We start from the raw sequence: 20656 nt of genomic DNA on the forward strand, positions 1-20656 counted from the left end.
TATTATTTGGATCCTGAATGATAACTAGTTACTATATCGTGTTTATTATATGGGTTTATATTTTTTTTGACCCTATTTTTTATTCTATTACTTGTTTGGATCCTGTATTTTGACAAATTATTTTTTAGACCCTATATTTTGTAAAATAGTTAAAATAGAACCCTAAACTCGATTTTGATCAATGATTTCTCAACTAAAATTACAAATAATTTACCAAACTAACAATTCAGAACAAAAATAAAATCATTCTGCTTAAAAATTGTGTTGTTATATGTAATTTTTTCTTCATCAAAATTGAGTTTATGATTCTATTTTAACCATTTTACAAAATATAGGGTTCAAAAAGTAATTTATCAATTCACATGGTCCAAACAAGTAATAAGACAAAACACAAAGTAAAAAAAAGTATAAAAAATTCAAATTTAGTTCAATATTGATTGTAAACCTCATGTCTTTTACTTGAATTGGAGATCAATTAATTTTGTTCTTCTATACAACATAATCAATAGAATTACAACTAATTTGATAATATTCTTCTTCTTCTTTTTTTAATCTTGTTGCAAACTAGTAATATGTTACCTCTTTCAAATATTATTCCTTCTTTTATCTTGCTCTTAAAACATGTTTTCTCTCACTTCTTTGTCTAAAACACAATCAAGCTCTCTAAAATAATTGAACCTCAAACCAAAGATATTTGAGTAAGTATTAGAAAGAAGAATCAAACTCTAAAAAAAAACTATGGATTGAAATTTTTCAAAATAAAATAAAACATTTTAAGGAAATATAGATATATTTTTGAAAAGTTGAGTAGCTAGGAAAACAAAATATCTAGAGAAATAAATATTGATAAAGGCCTTGTCTTTGTATATTACCTAAAAAAAAAAAAGAGATTTCACTATCTATGTCTCTTCGCACGTGTTTTTCGTTTAAGTGGCCATGCACTCATTCACATCTATCTATCTATCTACCAATCACTTTAATTATTTATTTTTGAAGAAATTAAAGCCACAGAATACTTGGTTTGAAATTGAATTTTATCTTTATTCTAAATATAATATATGATTACTCAAATATATAAATATATATATATATAGGATCAACCAAAAAAAAAATGCTTGGGTGAGAAGAAAAGAAGAAAATCCCTGCCATGTGATGTGGATATTTGTTAAACACATGTGCCACATAGATACTATAATGACATGACTGCCTTTTATTTTCATTTTTATTTTTTCATTGACCGGAGGGGAGGGTGACTTTAAATGCACATTACATCTATGGTTCGTGTATGGAGCGAATACAATGCATCCAACATTAGTGTATATTTTTATTTATTTTTGGTATGCAAATAATTATAATTATAATTATAATTTATTTTATTTTTAATGATAGTATATATTATAATTATTTATAATATTTAGTAAAATTTTAAGAAATTCTGAGTAATTTTACTGTGCCGAACATAAGATTCAAACTGTCAAATTTCACACGCTAATAAAAAAAATAAGCATGCATACAACAAGTTGTTTGAACTTTATTTTTGACACCGTAAATTATTTAAAATTTTGAATAATGTTCTAAATAACTACAATGTATACTGTAACATAAAAAAAATTAAGATTATAATTATTCATGTGCCGAAAACAGAATATAAATATACCAGTGTTCTGAAAAAATAAATATGCTATTGTCGTCTTCTATATGTATAATATTAGGTAGAAGCAACGTGCAATGCACATTTGTTTAGTTTTAAAGTTCTAAACATTGTTTATAATTTCAATAAAAATTGGTTCACTGTTTTTAAATATATATATATATATAATAGAATTAATTATAGTTCTATAGTATTCATAAATATTTATATCAATAATCTCTACATATATGACATCTAAACACAATTTTGATATAAATATATATATTTACATAGCTACATGACATATATATATAAAATACAATAATATTTAAAAAATAATAATAAGAATAGAAAAAGTCATAGTGTAGACAATAATATACATGCATCAACTATTTTTAGTTTTTAATGTATCTCGCAATGTCCTCCGGTGAATTTGATGGAGAAAAAAAGTTTCACTCACTTGATAAAAAATAAATTACACACAAATTTATAAGATAAAAAAATGATATGTATGTTTTTATTATTCTTAAATAAATATAATTTAATTATTTAAATTATTATAAAATATCTTTAAAATATCATATTTTAATCAATTAATTAATTTATTTATTTTTGTTTAAGTTTATGTTTATTCTAGTTTTTGAATTTAACAGTAATAACAAAATGTTATATATTATATGTTTAATATAATATTAAGTTTAAGATTAGTTAAATTTTATTTAAGTTATAAAATATATGGCTTTATTATTTTTAATAATTATTATTATAAAATATCTAAAAAATATCATATTTTAATTTATTTAATTATTTTATTTTATTTAAATTTAAGTCATGATTATCATCTACTGTTAAATATAAAAATGTTATGTTAAATATAAGAATATTCCGTTAAAATTAACAGAAAAAAATAAAAAATTATTAAAATCAAGAATTTTCGTATAAAGACAAAAAATAATAAAAACTGTATAAAAAATATTTATTTGTAAGAAAACGTGATCGAGAATTCTTTTTCTTCTAGAATATGTATATAAGAGGAAATGTTAAAGAAAAATTATCATTCCGACCCTTTAATTTAAGTTTATTGTCAAATTTGAGTTCTTTTTTTACTATTTAAAAAAAACTAAAAATAATATTTGTAATATTAAATAGACAAGAATGACTCCCTCTACATGTTTTCAGTCACAATTTTTTTTAAAGATAAAAATACATTCACTTAAAATGCATTAATATCTTTATATTTTATAAATTTAATTAATATAACATAAAATATAAAATAAAACAAAGTTTTTTTTAGTTTATTTATGGAAATGAGTTAAACTTGGTGAATTGGTACCAACAAATACAATTAAATATAAAGCTTTGGTATTATTTGAAACCCATATATATAACTTCCAAAATCACACCGTATATTGGAGTATAGTGAGATACGATTTAAAATCTTACATTTTAAATTGAATAATTTAAGAAATTACATTCGTGCATTGTGAATACCTCTAATTTTAAGTTAGGAGAGCTCTAGAGCAATGGTGAATCTAGCGAAGAACAAGAAGGCAGCCACCCTCACTAATTTATTGCAGAGGCTTCAAAAATGTTGTTTTCACCCGCATAAAAAAAATAAGTTACACCATAAATTATACAAAATATTCTAAAAATTTGTAAGATGTTCTAAATAATTATAATATACATAATCATAAAAAAATCGCGCTAAAAATTATTCACTAGTCGAGATTGCACAAAAACCTCACCGGTGGGCTTTGTTTGAAACCCTTACAATAGAATATTCCTATATTTTATATTTAAGTTTCTTTATGTATTACTTTGTATTATTATATCTTGCTACTTTTTTATTTAATTTATTTTTTGTATGAACTTTTTTATTATAATATAATTTTTTTTATAAAATTTTAGGGATTAATAATTTTAGATGTCTATATTTTTTTTTTAATATTAGATTAACTTCAAATGATTACAACCATGACCACATGTTTTATAAATTAATAAAAAAAGATAGTACAATAAACTCAACGGTTTAAAATCTTTTTTTTTATAACATTTTCTATTTTTTTAACGAACTCAGTCTATAATAGGAGACTAGCAATGAAAATTCATCTTATTTGTAAGTTTATAATTGATTAATTTTGAGTTGAGTGTATGATTTTATACCAATTTATAAAACAAAATGTTAATTATTTGAAACCAATAAATATTTTGGAAAATTCTAGAGTGGGATGTCAGTTTAGCTTTTACCGGTAGGGGCATCTCTGTTTCCGGTATGTAGAGAAATTATAACTTAATTTTTTTTTATAACGGTGTATATAGTAGTTATAGTAGACATTTTACAAATTTTCAAAAAATCATAAATACTTTACAATGTCGAAAATAATAGACGTGTATAAAAAACAAGCGTGCAATTGATTATTTGAACCATATTTTAGACATTGCAAATTATTTAAAATTTCTCGAAAATTAATGGGATGTTTGTTATAACTACAATGTATAAAGTCATATAAAAAAATTAATTATAATTTTACTACATGTTAGAAGAAAAACGCCCATACCTAAACCGTCACCCCTACAAGCATAGAATTCTCCATATATTTTATATATTCAAATAATTATTTAAATATTCTATCCAAAAAAAAAAATCTTGAATCTATCCATGAGGAGATCCTCCGTCCCAAACCAAGATAGGATCAAATTTGGGTCCAGAAAATTTACAATTAGAGAGATACATTATTTTATATTGGATATGGGGTTCTTTGTCTTTTTTTGTCCAAGAAGGAAATTGTTTGAAGAAACTTTGAAAAGACATATAACATTCTCTTAAGTTTTATTAGGAATGTTTAATCTGATTCCCCCACCCCACACCACACACACAAAAAGTATTTATATACAACAGTTTAGCTCAATTTATGCTTTGTCAATTTTTTTAGGTGAGTAATCACTCTGAAATAATAATTAAGACTTGTTCATTATTTTGACTATTTTAACTTTCAAGAACATGTTGTTATAAATCTTTTTACTGTATTCAATCTCACTTTTCACATGTTTAAGATCTCATTAACAAATATTAATGTCACTGTTTTAGACTACTCAACCCCACTTGAACCCCCCAAAAAATGGCTACTAGATTTTTTTCTTATCAAAAATCAAAGTTCCTCCAATTGAATCAACAAGCTCTGTAGTTTTGGCTCTAAATTTTTTTCTAGTCACTCTTTAATAAGTAGTAAGTAGAAAGTTAGACATAAGTTTGCTATGGTTGAATTTACTGGACCCACGTAATCAGATGCCAATTTATCGAATTATTTGCATCACATGGGAGACCATTATACTCAATTGAGATTCAGAGATCTCAAAAATGATTTTTTCCACGTGGTATGTTAGTGTTACTATTGCCAAGAAGAGCCAATTAAGAAAAGGGTTAACAATACCTAGCAACCTTACAACAAGGGTGAAGAAGTCTCAATAAAATTGTCTACTTGGGAAGTGGGGACTCAAAAAAGCCCAAACAGAAGAATGTAAAAAGGCAACAGTTGTTTATGCTTTCAATCCTCTATTTAGAAATAGCGTGTTTGCCAATTGGGTTTAATGGAACATAATTGAGATTGTGACCACTCTTATTTTCTCTCTTTTAACTTTTTTTTTTCTTTCCTTCTTTTCCCTTTCTTTCCTACCAAACAAACAGAGTGTTACATCTCATGAAAGGTTTTTGTCCAGTTCTCATTTGCCATGTATGTGCATAAGAAATAATATATGTACAACTTATTAGTACACAATTCTTTATAGCAAATGCCTAAGTTCATAATCAAAAGTGATTAGAGTCTAAGCCAAACAAACATGCCCATACATTGATTAACCAGCATCAGTGTCTAAGTTCATTAACAACATCTAACAAAATTGTAAAATGAAGAAGAAAAAAAATCAATTCCAATCCAGTTTTCTTTACAAGTTGAAGAAATTTAGCCTTTAGGCTCAGGCCAAGGGCAAAAGCTAATATAATTGCACAGTGAATCAAGTGTAAGATATGAAGAACTCAATAAATGATTTTAACTTAAGTTACAACACCATTGGGAGGAACATGAAGCTTCTGAAGTTTCTTAGTCCTGAGATTGAGTAAAGTTGTTATACCCAAGTTCAAGCTCATGTTGAAGAAACAGCTGAATCCGGTAAAAGCGGCTCACTAATTTCTAAGAGTTCATTGCGCAGTCCTGTGAAAACAATGGAATCTGTTTCGCTTGGTCTAAACTTGATAAGAGCTGAAGGGACCAAATCCTCTTCCTCAAGTGTTGTTTGTTTCCCACCTTCTGCAGGAAAGCAAGGGATCACTCGCCGTTTGATATTTACCGGATTCAACAGCTGGAATTCCAAGCTGGGTTCTTTCAGTGCTGAGCTGACAAACTGAAGATAACAGAAAAATTAGATATGATATCTCAAGCATACATACACTTTAAAAAACTAAATTGACATTATTTGCATTACACAAAGAACACCCTCTGGCACCAAACGGGAACTAGATCATATATTTTTGTTAGTGCTGTGTAATTTATTTTCGTTTCTTTATCAGGCCGAGCAAATTTCCTGAAGGTGCAAAGCTCTTGCCTATAATGAGCAAACTTCTTAAAAAAGGTGAAGCTTGTAAAACTATTTGAAGAAAGCCTAGCAAGCATTTATTCCCTTTTTCTTTTGGCCTTGAACTCAAGAGAGAGTGGAGACAATATAAACTATTACAAATAAATGATTTTTGTTCAACTTGAGCTGACAACTTTAAAAGTGAGACAATAGTGATGCTCATCATATTTAGCACTTGGACATGCGTGTTCTAATAAAAAAAACAGTAACTTCCCTTTTCGTGAATGTTACCACATTAGACATCATTCCATCCAAAAGTTTATTCGGTCCCAGCTTACAAATAGACAATGTTTATAGAGGGTTTTAAATTTATGTCATTATAAAAAGGACCAGGAATAACTAACCTCATAGAGGGAACTTGTTGGCTCAAATGGAGAGAAAATAGCTTGGAGCACCACACCATCGGGAAATTGGACACGGATGACAGTTTTTGTATACCTCTTTCTAGCAGCTTTTGCTTGCTTTTCCTTAAGCGACCTAGGGATCAAAAGCTGAGAATCTGCAAGCTTTTTCTTTCTTATTTCAGCTTCTCTTCTCAGCTCTTCAAGTGACATTTTATAGAAAGAATCCGGTAGCTCTATTTTAGCTGCTATGTTCTCAGAGACAGAAAAGAACACCTTGGTCTACACAAACAAGACATGCGACAAAACAAGAATTAGTTATTGGTCAGAGATGATACTTCATTGATACTAATAGAGGCAAAATCATGATAAAGCACCAAAGCAGTAAAGACCCTTGACAGAAAACATGAAAGACAAAAAATAAGATGATAGAATAATCACTTAAATAATAAATAATTATATAAGAAGTTGAGCTTTCCTGTGTGATCACCATGCCCATGAGATAAAAGTAACCATACAAAACCTTGGTTAATGATCCCAATACTAGACAACACAAAGCTATTCTCATCATTTTATCTTTTTTTGATACTGTGGGGAATTACCCCCTCCCCACAGACTCACACACCCAACCACTTGAGCAAGCCCCAAGTGGCATTAGCCACAGAATTTTTGCAACTTCAAGAAAGCGAGAGGTTCCATCTGTTTAACTATAAAACAGAGCTAATCTCCAAAACTGTATTGCAACTGGGTTTCTATTCAAACAGAGGTAAGTTCCAAATAGAGCATTCCCCCAGTAGAGCAAATAATGTATTAATATTCTTCTTGGAGACTAGCAATAAGTATCCCGTCCGTGTCACTTATTACCACCACAATTTCCAGCCATTACAATCATAAGCATTGGTGCAGCTTCTCAGCACCATACATTCACTGACGTTAAACTACAAAACCACTACCACAGGCAGAAACCTTGCAATACTGTAACTATCACGGTTACGTACTCACACCTGTTATTCATTGATGTTTTCCTCTCCTGCATTGCAACAGTGTCAGAATTACCACATCCACAATGATGTTGCATGTTTGTGGCACTTGCCAACGTTTGGCTACTAAACCTATATCCAAATTGACCTAAACATCACATAGAAAAACCTTTTGACAACTTTTGCCATTTTCCAACCAAAAAAACTAATCAGCTAACCTAAGCTTTCATATGTTAAAAGTACCCTAAAATATTCAACTACCTAGCTTCTTATACTACCCTAGTCTACACCAAAGAATAGCAGTCAACTTTCCTTGAGTACATTTCTTTCAATATTTTTCAAATTACATCTATTTTCTTTGTAATTTAATGTAAATACTAATCTTGGGGCTTGCTTGGACTCACTTTTGTTTTATTTTTCTAATTGTAAAAGTGAAATGAAAGAATAAAATGTCTTCAAAATGTTGTTCGATAAACCTCCATTAGTAATCTAGAAAAGATTTTTCTTCCCCATTGGGGAGGGTAGGAGCAGCTGATTTTAAAAAATCATTGACACTAAGTGTTGCATACTTTCTCTTAAGGGTAAGTACGATGGTTGGGAATATCGTCACTGCCTCAATTTTCACAAAGATTTAGTCCTAATTTTTCTTGTTTGACATCTAATTAGTTTTTACAAAATACTTGCAGCAGTATTCCTACATCTACATGCCTTATATTTTCAAGTTACTTACTCCAGAATTATTCCAAAAGGTGACGTTATCATAAATATATCCGCTCAACTTTTCAGCATTAAAGTATTTGGAAGGAAAAAAAAAACTACCTGAAGCATGGACTGGATTTTACTCTTTGCTAAGAAAAATCAAAACTCCCGCACAAATTTTGGATTTAAAAGAGTATAATTTCAAGTGCTTAGAAGTATGCTCTGGTTTTTGAATCAACTTAACAACGAATTGAACAGGGCTGATGACACTTTGCACACCTAGTAAATTTCTTCATTAAAAAAAAACAAAATCTTGTTGCCTTTGTGCAGAAAAATTTCAGTCAATACATGTCAAGTTAACTAATGAGGTATAGAGCTTTTACCTACACTAACTAACTTATTATAACATCTCATTGAACATAATTTCATCATGTGATCCAAAAACGAGGAACAGCTCATTAGCTTTGTTATCTAAGATTGAAAGAGAATACTTTCTCGTATTTCTTTGAAAAGTAACACACACACATATATATATACAAAGCTAGAACACTATCTTAGGAAACTATACAATTAGAATCCCTATTAAGCTAATAAATCAGCTATGTACAACTAATATACAGCTAACAAGCTTCATGCAGAAATTTTCTGTAAGCTGAGAATCACAATCCTATGCACTCTATATCAATAATATACCAGATAAAGGGTTTCTGTATACAAAAATTAATTGAGGAACAGAGAACAGTGTCTAATGTAGGAAAAAAAAATTGCAATTCAAGAACATTACAAAGTAAGGGACAAGTAATGCAGGGATTAATAAATTATCAACATACCTGTCTGTCAATCTTTTTTTGCTCAACCTTTTCCTCTAAGTTAGCAGAAGCAACAGATGAAGAACTGGTCATCTTCTGCGGTTCTTGTTCTTTTATTGGTTCGAGTAACTGCACCGCATACTTTATCAAACCAATTCCATCCTCCGAAGGAACCTCCATTGCTGCCCACATCTCCCCATCCTCTTCTCGCAACGCAAATCCCACAGCCTCCAACAATTCGATCCCTCCCACGACTTCCCCGATCGCCTCCCTTATCTTCGGATTGCCCATTCGAATCTTCCTGAACTTTGCATTCTCCGGTTCTTTAACTATGTTCTTCAACAACTTAAGAACAATCTCAATCGACCCAGCTGCCGGCTTCCCCGAAAGAAACCCGCCAACCCGAGCCTCCAGCTCATTTCTCGACGAATCAACCCCGTTATCGACCGATCCCGGAACAGTACCACTTTCACCATCATTAACACAGCTATCAACATGTGCGGACACCTCGTCCTCCGACCCATACACTTGATCACAAATCGGGCATTTGAAAACCTGAGGAGCAAACCCATTTCGACACCTCTTCCCAGAAGTGACCAAAGACTCAAAAGGGTCGAACCCATTTACCGGTTTAGGATCCGGATTCGAACTACTCGAAGGGGAAGGCGAAGGCTCTGGTTTTGGATTGGAATTCTGTGTTTCCTGAAGCGAAGAGACTGGTTTTGGATTGGAAGTCTGCGTTTTGGGAAGCAAAGGCTTCGAATTGGAATTGGAATTCGAAATAGAACCCGATTGAGGAGTGTAAGAAGGGCGAGGAAGAACGGGATTAGAAGGAGCGGAAGAAGAGGAGGATCCAAGAACCCTACCTTGGCCCTTAAATTTACCGGAAGAGGAAGAAGAAGAAATAGAGTTGTTGACTTTCTTCATGAAGCCTTTGACCTTGTCTTTAACGTCGTCCATTTCTGCAAAACCAAGAAGAAGACGAAGAAGAAGAGAGTGTTATGTACAGAAAGTGGTGAAGTTTCTATCGAAGAGAAAAGAGAAGTCTTTCGAAGAGAAAAGAGAAGTCTTTCGTCGATTGTAATTGGCGGTCTTTCCTCCTAACGAAAATGTCGTTATAAACCGGTTGAAGTATTTTGTACGCGTTTCAATTCAGCCTTTCAGCTACGGTGACCTGAGTTTTTTTTCTCTTTCAATAATAATATGTAAAATTTTATATCGATAATTCTTTACATTAAAAAACGAGATACAAATTAAATAATTTAATTGATTTATTTAATGTAATTTAACAAAATTGCCATTCCTTCCTAGCTAAGAGTTATAATTTAGATTTATATAATTTAAAAGAATTGTCATTACTTTCTAGCTAAGAGATATAATTTAGATTATTTCCTGTCATGAATGCACTCAAAACCATCTCACTAAATAATTAATGTTTTGTTTTAATTTATGATGATTCTAATATTAAATTGTAAAAATTCTCATTAAATTCAATCTAATATGTCTCTAACATTCAATCCAGTCCTATTAATCAGTTTTTATTTTTGTAATAAAATGTGAATTTTAATAAACTAAACAAAAAAATAAAAACAAATTATATAATTGGATTGACTTTAATTAAATTATATATTTTTTTAAAAATAGATTAGATGTATAAATCAGTCTGAAATGGATTTTTTTTTTGTTTTTGTTGAGGAAGTCCGAACTCCGAAATGGATTTTGAGCACTCTTAAATCATTTTTCTCTCATTTGTTTTGGTGTACCAAAGGCCTATTAAGCATAATCCACTTCAATACGTAATTAGATGATTCTATTTACTTTACAATTATTATATCCAGAAAGTTGTCTTCCTTATATTACCTCTATAAAAATGAGGATAATTACGAACAATTATAAATTTACAAGAATTAAAGTGCTCAATCTTTTCTACATTATATTGTTTTATATTTAAACTTGTTAAGAAATATTACTTACTAACCATTTACAAGAATGTACAAGTTATGTTTGAATGTCAAATTACTGAATCATGCAATTCCTAGCGTACAAGGTATGTTTGAATTGATTATGATTTTTAGGTTTGTGTAGGTTTGGCAAAACACAAGAAAATACTATTATGTGAGAAACACATTTTGAAATTAATAGTAATTAATAATTACTAAGTGTAATTACAATTGAGAATTAGAAAGTATAATACCTCCCATTATACAGTTACTTTGTAATTACATAGTTGGACAAACACCAATTCCAAACGTACCCTAAGTTAGGCACGAAAAACAAATAGATCTTATGACTACATGATTGATCTCTTCTCCTTTTCTTGTTAAAAGATCAATTTACCCTTGAGCATACACATGTTAGGGATGGGCTTTGATCAATACCTGAAAAGCCAATTTCAGGTTCCATTCTCTTCTCTAGTAAAGAGAGAGAACAATGAAACCTAGAAATAATTAACACACAGCTTGACTTGCTTTAGTTAATCAAGCATGCAATGCAAATGTAATTCTCGCATAGCATACTTAAGAGTGTATGTTCTGAGACTCTAAGCATAAATAAAGTCCACAATCTATTCAAGCAATTGTGTTTAGTCTTAACCCGGTTAGTTCATTATATTAACCTGACCTCACTAGCTAATTCAGAAACCAAATCAGTTTGATTCTTTATATGTCACTCACAAATTCATAATTCAGAAACCAAGGCGAATAAAGTATTAAATAAGGTAACAAAAATTTGATACCATTATCCAAATCACTTGAAACTAAGTACAAACGAGGCTCAAGACTAACCTAGGTTCATATACTTCAAAAGTAGCCAGCCAAGTCTAACAAAAAGTAACCCACATTAATACTATGGTTTACATAATCTGTTGAAGCCAAATAAATACGGTTCAATTTAAGCAGTCCTATATATAGACTAAACATATGCTTTTCACGGCTAGAGTTAACAACTTTATCCAGGTTTGATTAGAAAGGTTGTGCTCAAAAAGATTCGAGGGTTAGTATGTATTCTCCAAAAGCAGAGGCAATCTAACCTTAACGCCAAAACTTAAATAATATCAAGGAAAGTTTATCCAGCATTAGCAATGAACTACCATAGCAACCTTTTCAAGTAACACAATCAATCAAATTTGTGATAAGGCTATAAAAGCTTGGTCCTAACCACATTAGCCAACCCAGAACCAATTCACACATGCCTACCATTAACATAGCAAATCATTTCGAAAGAATACAAGAGGCAAAACCCACTTGAATGCTTGCATTGGATAAATCGAAATCGAGACCCAAATCCCATTTCGGAATGCCAAAGCAAGTTTTCAAATGAGACTTATATCAAATTCAATTCAAAATGATTAGGAAGCAAATGCAGTACAACAAAATACTAATCTCCGCAGAAAAACAACTTATCATTAAAGCGATTCAAAAGCACAAAATACTAACACAAGTTTACCCACCCAAAACCCGTAGTAACCTACGATCAAGATCAAGATAAAATCATAAACCCCTCATTAAAATCAACGGTTTAAGTTCTCACCACAAACTCAATCTCTCTTCAACCGCTCAATGCGCTGATTGAGCTGCTCGATCCGGACGACAAGGTGAGTAACGGAGTAGAGGAGCCAGTAAAAGATCAAGGCGGAGGCGATCAAGAGAGCGTTACGTTGACTCTTCATGATTGACTTCTGGTGACGGAGGAACTCCGATGGAGTGCAGGAATCGGCCTCGCAACTCGGACGAGTCTCGTACTTCCAGTAAATATCCATGAGTAAGAAGAGACAAAAGGGAACCACCGAGAGGAATGGTTTGAGAAGATTACGGGTCACGGCGACGAGACCCTTGCGGAGACCATCGAGGCCCGGGATCGTCAGGAGGAGCACCATGATAGCCTCTGCAGCCGCGGCGTAGCCTAACACAACCCATTCCAAAGCCATTTTCAACGGATTTTCCTTCTTCTTCTTCTTCTTCTTCTTCGTCTGTAGATTCAAAACCCTAGATCTCTCTTTCGGTGCTTTGATTAGCTTTTTCTCTCTTTTCTGTTTTTATTATCTGAGATGAGATGCTTTACTTAGCCAGAGAGGAAAGAAAACCGAATGAGAACCCGCTTGTAATGGATCCTTGACTTGGAGGGAGGGGATGATACGGTGTCCTTACGATGTTGGAATGACAGACACGTGTCAATATTAGGTAACACTGATGAACACGTGGCTGATAGTCGTAGCATCAAATCTGTCATCGCTTTGAATGTAATTTGGATGTCTGATTTGACTGGGCCTTGCCGACGCCACGGCCTAAAAAAAATTAAGGGAAATCTAAAAAATACACTAAAACTTAAAAAATATATGAAAAATATAGTATATTACAAAAATACGAAGTTTTTGTACAAAAGCACAGAGGGGCAAAGATGTAAATACAGAGTGGCAAACTTGTAAACAAAAACTAGTTATATGTAGTGTTTTTGTGAATAAGTTTACAAACTTGTAAACATTTGTTACAATTGTAAATAGATGTTATATTTTTGTAAATATCTGTTACAAAAATCAATTATTAACAAAATTTAACAAAACTAATTTTATAACTAAAAAGTATATTTTTGTAACTAACACTTGCAAAAATAATTTATAATTTTAACATCAATATGATGGTAACAAAGATTTACAAATCTAATATAAAAATATACAAAATTTAAAATGTGACTATTAACAACTGTATTGTAACACACAATTATTAAACCAATAACTAATGTTACTACATTATAACAAGTAAACATATGTTACATTTTAGTAAAATAACTTTTATATTTTTGTGAACAATTTATAGAAAAATCAATAGAAAAGTAATGTCTTTTTGTCAACAAAAAATATTATAGACTACTTTATAACTCAAAAAAATCATTTTTGTAATAAATTTTTTTAAAACTTCAAAGTAAGAAATTTATTTTGTAGCTAACATTTTTAAAAATATTCAAAGAATAATGATATTATGATTATCTTTAATTGCATATTGTAACATATACTTATTAATATTAATTTCAATGAACTATAGGGAAATCTACAAAAATACACTAAAAGTTAAAAAAAATCTGAAAAATACGGTGCATTACAAAAATACAGAATTTTTGGATAAAAACACGGAATGACAAAAGCGTAAATACGGAGTGGCAAAATCATAAATAAAAACTGTAAAATATAATTTTTTGTGATCAACGTTTACAAACTAGTAAATTTCTGTTACAAACTTGTAAATATATGTTATATGTTTGTAAATAATATTTACAAACTCAGCTATATAATTGTAGATTTTTTTTTTGTAGATAAAACTTACAAACAAATTTGTAACTAAATTTTTTATTTTTGTAACAATAGTTTACAAATCTAGTTTTACAACTAAGAAATATATTTTTATAACTAACATTTACGAAAATATTTTATAGTTAAGAATCATAAACAAAATATACATAAAAATATTATATTTTCCATATTGTTACAATATTGTACCAAAAAATTACATGAATCATCATATTTATGCTATACAACTTAAAAATATAAATTTAAGATATTTATTATTTATAAAACACTTTATTGAATATAGTGGTGAAATACAATATATTTTTTAAACAAGTTTTACATTTTTGTAACAACAATTTACAAAACTAATTTCACAACTAAAAAGTATATTTTTGTAACTCACATTTACATAAATATTTATAAATTTATTTAACATGATTATTATAAAGATTTACAAAAATAATTTTTTAAAAACTTGTTTTGAGACGAGAATATTGATCTCAACAATACATTAAAAACTTGCACCTACAGCTCTATGTATATGTACATGTATGAATAGTATCTATATTTACCTAGATATATATATATATAAATGATGCCTGTATATGTTAGAATATATGTATATGAATTTTGAACTGACATAAATAAAAGGTGAAAGGAAAGGCTAATAGTTTGAGACCTCTGGCATGGGGTTGTGGTAGAATTGAAGAAGGTTGCATAAAAGATATCAACCACAAATGACAAAGAAAGTTGGATAACCGTAATAATGTAATTATTTCTAATTACTGTAAAAATAAAAAAAAAAATTAAATGACCGTGATATAAGTAATTTTTCCTTAACTATATATTGTAACGTATAAACTATAATAATTTATATATATAAATATATATTTTTAATATTAATAAATAAATTTATGTTGTATATATAATATGAAAGTTATAAAATAAAAAAGAAATATGTCATTTGTTTAATTAAGAATATTATATATTTATATATACATATATACCAATATTCAAATATTGAAAATCAATAAAAACCCCATCAAGATGTGTTTATATTCAATTAATATATCTCATATAAATAATTTAATTCTATCACAATATAAAAAACAATAGAATAAAAGATTTATAGTTGATTGGAAAACGAGTACCACTATTTGCATAAAAACCAACTGTATTTTAGTAATTATTTTGGATTATCGTATAAATCAAACTTTTTTTTAAATTACCGTATTATTTGTAATTTTCCCAAAAATTAATTGGGCTTTTTATTGGGCCCAATAAACCAGAAGTAATTTACATGAAATGTGGGAAAATTAAATAAATTTTGATATATATAGTTTTTTTTGTGTGCATTTTTTATAGTATTTTTTGTTGTTTAACTTTTTTATGAGTTTTATTTTTCTATACTTATCAAATGAATTATTTTCTATCCCATATTTTATTGTATAAGATTATTTATACTAAATGTGAATTTTTGTGAGGGTATTTCAGTCATTTTTATTATTTATTTTTTTTGTTTCTTTTTTTTTAGAACAATTTTTTTTTTTTGGAAAATCAATATTCAGTATTTTTTCTTCTGGATGCAGGTACTCGAGTACCTATATCTTCAATTTTTATAGTTTGCAATAGTATCACGTTTTTGTTCAAGTCTGATTTCATCAATCTCCTCTCCTTCAACATTTGTTATTCTGATATTTGTTCTTCTTTTTTCGTTCCGTTTTAGGGTTTTGTAAGTTTTATCGTTGTAGATTTGTGCCTTCTGTGTTGTCTTCGTCTCGGTGAGTACCTGGTTACAGGGGTCTATTTTTTCTTAGGTTGCTTTAGTATCACGTTTTTGTATATCCCTGATTTCCACTTTTTCCTCCCCTTCAGCAGTTGATATTATGATTTGATTTCTTCTTTTTGTTCAGTTTGTAGGGTTTTATAAGTTTTCTTGTTGTGGATTTGTGCATTCTGTGTTGTTTTCGACTCGGTGAGTACCCGGTTTCAGGGTTTATGTTTTAATTTTTTTAATGTATATTTTTGTTAATTTTGCTTTGGATTATTTATTTTCGGTCGTGGATGGTTGTTTTTTAATCTGTGTTAATGGTGGTTTTTGTTTTTTGTGCACGATTTGATCGTTAGTTTTTTAGTGGGGGGTTTTGTCAGTTTTTGATCAATTATTTTGGGGAAGTTTATGGGTAGTTATTTATAATTTGTGCTATATATATGTATATCTGTTATTCTTTTTCATTTGTGTTGTTTGTTTTTATTTTATACAGTGCATTGTCTATTTTAATTTCAAAGATTTCTCATGGATCATTCTGGTGAAGTTGGTGGTGTTATTGGTTCTGAGAAGAAATTTTTTGGAATAGTAGAGGATGAATCGAAGAATGTAGGGGATGATATTGGCGAGATTCTTCCTCGAAGGAGTAACATTACTCGTTTGAAGTCTATTGCAAGGAAGAAGAGTAAATCCCCTTCAACTATTAAACAGACGAAGGAATCGTGTGCATCTGGTAGTAAGGATGCTTCGTCATATTGTAATTCTGTAGTTGATTGCTGGTTGTTTAGTTGAAGAACTAGTATTTCTAAATTTGTGTTTCTTCTTCATATGTATCGTGTTCAATAGTTTCAGCTATTGTTTGATCAAAAGTGGTGATGCATAGTGGTAGCTCAGTTGTTGCATTTTGCTTCTTTTTAAGCTCAATGTAGAATAGGACTGAATTGTCAGTGAGTAATTTCATTGGTGGCATACCTGGTGATAACTGGTAACTCAGCTCAATATTTTGAATATTACATTTTATCTCAGTTTTCACTAAATGAACCAAATTGTTTAGAGAACAATTTGTTGGTATTATTAGTCCAGTCATGGTGTAGTCATCATATTGATATCTATCTGTCTATTTTCCTCCAAAACAAATCAATGTCATTATGGATTCCATATCTGCAATATAGTACAACATAATTGTTAGGGTTGTTTCAAATGTATCTAGTTATGTTAGTGAATGAATATTAACATATGTTGAAAATATTTAAGAAACCGATTTATTTTAGTGAATCAAGATCTATTTTCCAGGTTCTATAATTAATTATTTTGCATTATGTTCGGTTTTTTGTATGTAACTGGTTACTTTAGTGAACGTGTTGTCTTTTTCTTTTTATATTTCAAATATGCAAAGTTAAAAACATATTATGTAACAGGTTTCATAAATGTAAATCAATTTCTATTTTTCCATTTTTCATGATAAATTATTATGCAGAATGTTATTATTATTTTTTTCGTGTGTAACTGGTTACTGTATTTAGTTTGTTGTTTTATTCTATATTATTTTGTAATATTATAATTATGTAAATTTTCAAGTTTTGTAATGTAACTGGTTTCATGTGAGTAATTAAAAAAGTTCTCAAACAAGTAGCTTAAGTCAAGAATTTACTCAAGAAGTAATTTGCAGGTTCTTTGTGTAATTATTTTGCATGTCGTATATTTCAAAAAAGTTTTACTTACCTGTTTGAGATCTCAGAGAAGTTGATGGATTTGTGCTTTTGCTGATGTGAACGAAACTAAAAGCAGATGATGTTATCGGAGAATAAGATGTGATTATTGGAAAATAATCCAAAACCAGTTTCAGTTGCCGGAGAAGAAGAGCAATTGATCAGAAATTGAATTGTATGTTTAATTCGATGACTGTTCAAAGCTGGAGAGAAAGACTGAGAAGATGATGTTACGATCGGAATATGGACCAAGAGGAGAGCAGTAGCCACCAGTTCTTGATCGGTAGATGATCGGAAATAATGGAAAAGATGATGTTACGATCGGAAACAATGGGCGACGAATTGCAGTGGACAAATTTGTGCTTTTTCTTGATTGGCCGGAGAAGATTATGGGAATCTGGTTTGTTAGTTTATGGGAATTCCATAATTTATAGTTTTGTATTAAGCGTGTATTACCATATTGGGCTTAATTATTTTTTTGTCCATATATATTGAAAGTTTAGTTAACATTCCCATATTTATGTTATGTTCTCAAACCAGAAAGCAAATACACGAGAAAGCCCATAGTCGGCTTATTTGACATCATTCAGACTATAATTTGTATTTTACCCAAATTGTCCATCCTATTTGATATTGTTTACCGAGTTTTTCGAAAACATTAATAATAGAAGATTAGAGAGTTTAGAAGAAATGATTTAAGGAATAAAGACAAGGATTTTACGTGGTTGAGGCGTTAATAAACTTTAGTTCACGAGACAATTGTATTAGAGCTTAGAGAACCTTTGATAATGGAGTTTTTCTACACGTTTTTGTAGAGTAACTGCTTATCATCCAAATCTCGATCCCCTACACAGTGCACCGTTATCGGTATTTATAGGTACAAGAGTGCACTGGGCTTGGGCCGGGCTGACCCGGGCCCAATAAGGGCATAAATATCATTGGCTTCTCAGATGGGAGCCCAATACAAAGGAATAAAATAAGAAACGTATAATAAGCTAAGCCCATTTGACCAAACCAAACAATATCTTATTCTAAGGCATGAGACAAACTGGAGTTTCAGTCTGGGTTCTCTGGCTACGAGGAAGATTTGGGAGACAAGATCGGTCAGAGTTGTGGCGGCGTAGTTCTGAACCAACGACGTGCAATCCCGAGGCAGCCTCTTCTGTAGGTTTGAGCGTGGGGACAACCCCCACGCTTCATGGGACGATGTCAGTATCTTGGGCACTTTACCTTGCCAACCTCGGACAACCGAGTCGGGTTTGTTTACCCACGTCCCCCTCCGTTCACCAAGGTCTCGGACTGTAATATCCAACATTTTCATAATATATTTTTTATTATAAATCAGAGTTTCAATACAAAAAAATGTACAAGTTTACAAATTTAAGATATAGTAATGGAAAAATAGTGTTTAAAATATGATTTTATGTTTTTAATGAGATTAAAGAGTGAGAAACTTGAGTAGTCAGGTATTGGACCCAAATGTCATATAATTTTAATTGAGGATTTTTATAAAATTAAGAAAGTTTTGCTAAAGGGCTTATTTGAAAAGAATTTTAATATTTTGGGTCCAAGTGTAATTTAAAAAAAAAGAAAAGGCTTCAGCCTTTTAACCGAGCCTCTCTCTCTCTCTCCTCAGAAATTTTCTTCTCTCTCTCTCTCTCTCTCTCTCTCTCTCGCGTGCGTACGTCTGCCCGACCACCGAACATCCACTGGCGGTCACCATTTTTAGTCACGCGCCGGACCGTTGGATTCAGAGGCCTCCGAACTATCGACCACGCGGGAATCTAGAGCCCACTCGCCGATTAAACACCTCAATTGGTCGATTTAAGTTCGGCCACCCCGCGACTTCAAAGTTGCGATTCGGCCACCTCAGGCATCCGTTTGCCGATCGGTCACCACCATCGTGTTCCTCGTGGTGTGGGCTTCAAAACCCAATAACTTGTTCCTACATCTACCATAGTTGGGTGGTGGGCCCACCACGAGCTACCGCGATCCACCGTAGACCGACGGTCGAAACTTAGTGTTCGAGGTTCCGAAGTACGTTTTGAGTTTCAGAAAATCACCGTTTGACTTGTTGTGGGACCCGATCGTTGTGGTATAATTTCTTTGACCTATGTATTGTGATTTAATTGTGATTGATTAGAGTAATTGTTATTATGTGTATTTATAGTATATAATTATATATTATTGATGTATGAAATATTTTTCTGTAATTATACTGGCTGTCTGGGATTATATGTATTTTTTATACATGTTTTGATTTTGGGATTGTCCACTTTATAGTCGTTGTGCTGTCCAATTTTCTAGAAAATATTAAATATTAAATGAATTATAAAAATACACATTTAATTGATTTTCCATTAATATGGAAATTATTATGATAATTAATTTTAATTATTATTGTTATTGTTTTGTTAAGTAAATCAATAATACAGTTTCATGTATATAAATATATATATATATATGAAAAGTGTGATTTATAGTAAACCTATTATTTAACCATTATTATTGTATATTAATATTTTTGTTAATATTTGAATATTAAAATAATATCAAATATTAGTTTCTTACAGTTATTGATATTTGTAAGACCAGTGAATTTTGGAGAAAGTATATTTATTATATCACTGGAATTGATATTATGACTAATTAATAATAATATAAATATTTATATTTATATTTATATTATTATCATTATATTGATTATTATAATTTCATGTTAAAAATATGATTTCTTTTATAAAATGACTATTTGAATATATACATTCATCTACGTATTGTTATTGAAGTATTTTGTTATTAATATTGAAATA

At 30.2% G+C, this 20656-nt stretch overlaps 2 protein-coding genes across 2 annotated transcripts; both read right to left on the reverse strand.

Annotated features, from left to right (window-relative positions):
* Positions 1–5453: 5453 nt before the first annotated feature.
* On the reverse strand, positions 5454–10144 carry LOC133821999 (plant UBX domain-containing protein 2). The gene is made up of 3 exons (XM_062254194.1): positions 9110–10144; positions 6604–6882; positions 5454–6028 (listed from the first exon to the last, which is right to left on the reverse strand). The coding sequence occupies exons 1-3, from the start codon at positions 10046–10048 to the stop codon at positions 5771–5773; spliced, it is 1476 nt and encodes a 491-aa protein (XP_062110178.1). The 5' UTR covers positions 10049–10144; the 3' UTR covers positions 5454–5770.
* A 2116-nt stretch (positions 10145–12260) lies between these two features.
* On the reverse strand, positions 12261–13187 carry LOC133822000 (uncharacterized). Its single transcript, XM_062254195.1, has one exon. It carries the CDS (start codon positions 13011–13013, stop codon positions 12624–12626), a length of 390 nt encoding a protein of 129 aa, XP_062110179.1. The 5' UTR covers positions 13014–13187; the 3' UTR covers positions 12261–12623.
* Positions 13188–20656: the final 7469 nt, after the last annotated feature.

The sequence above is a fragment of the Humulus lupulus genome, chromosome 3 (assembly GCF_963169125.1).
Source record: "Humulus lupulus chromosome 3, drHumLupu1.1, whole genome shotgun sequence".
NCBI classification, from domain to species: Eukaryota; Viridiplantae; Streptophyta; class Magnoliopsida; order Rosales; family Cannabaceae; genus Humulus; species Humulus lupulus.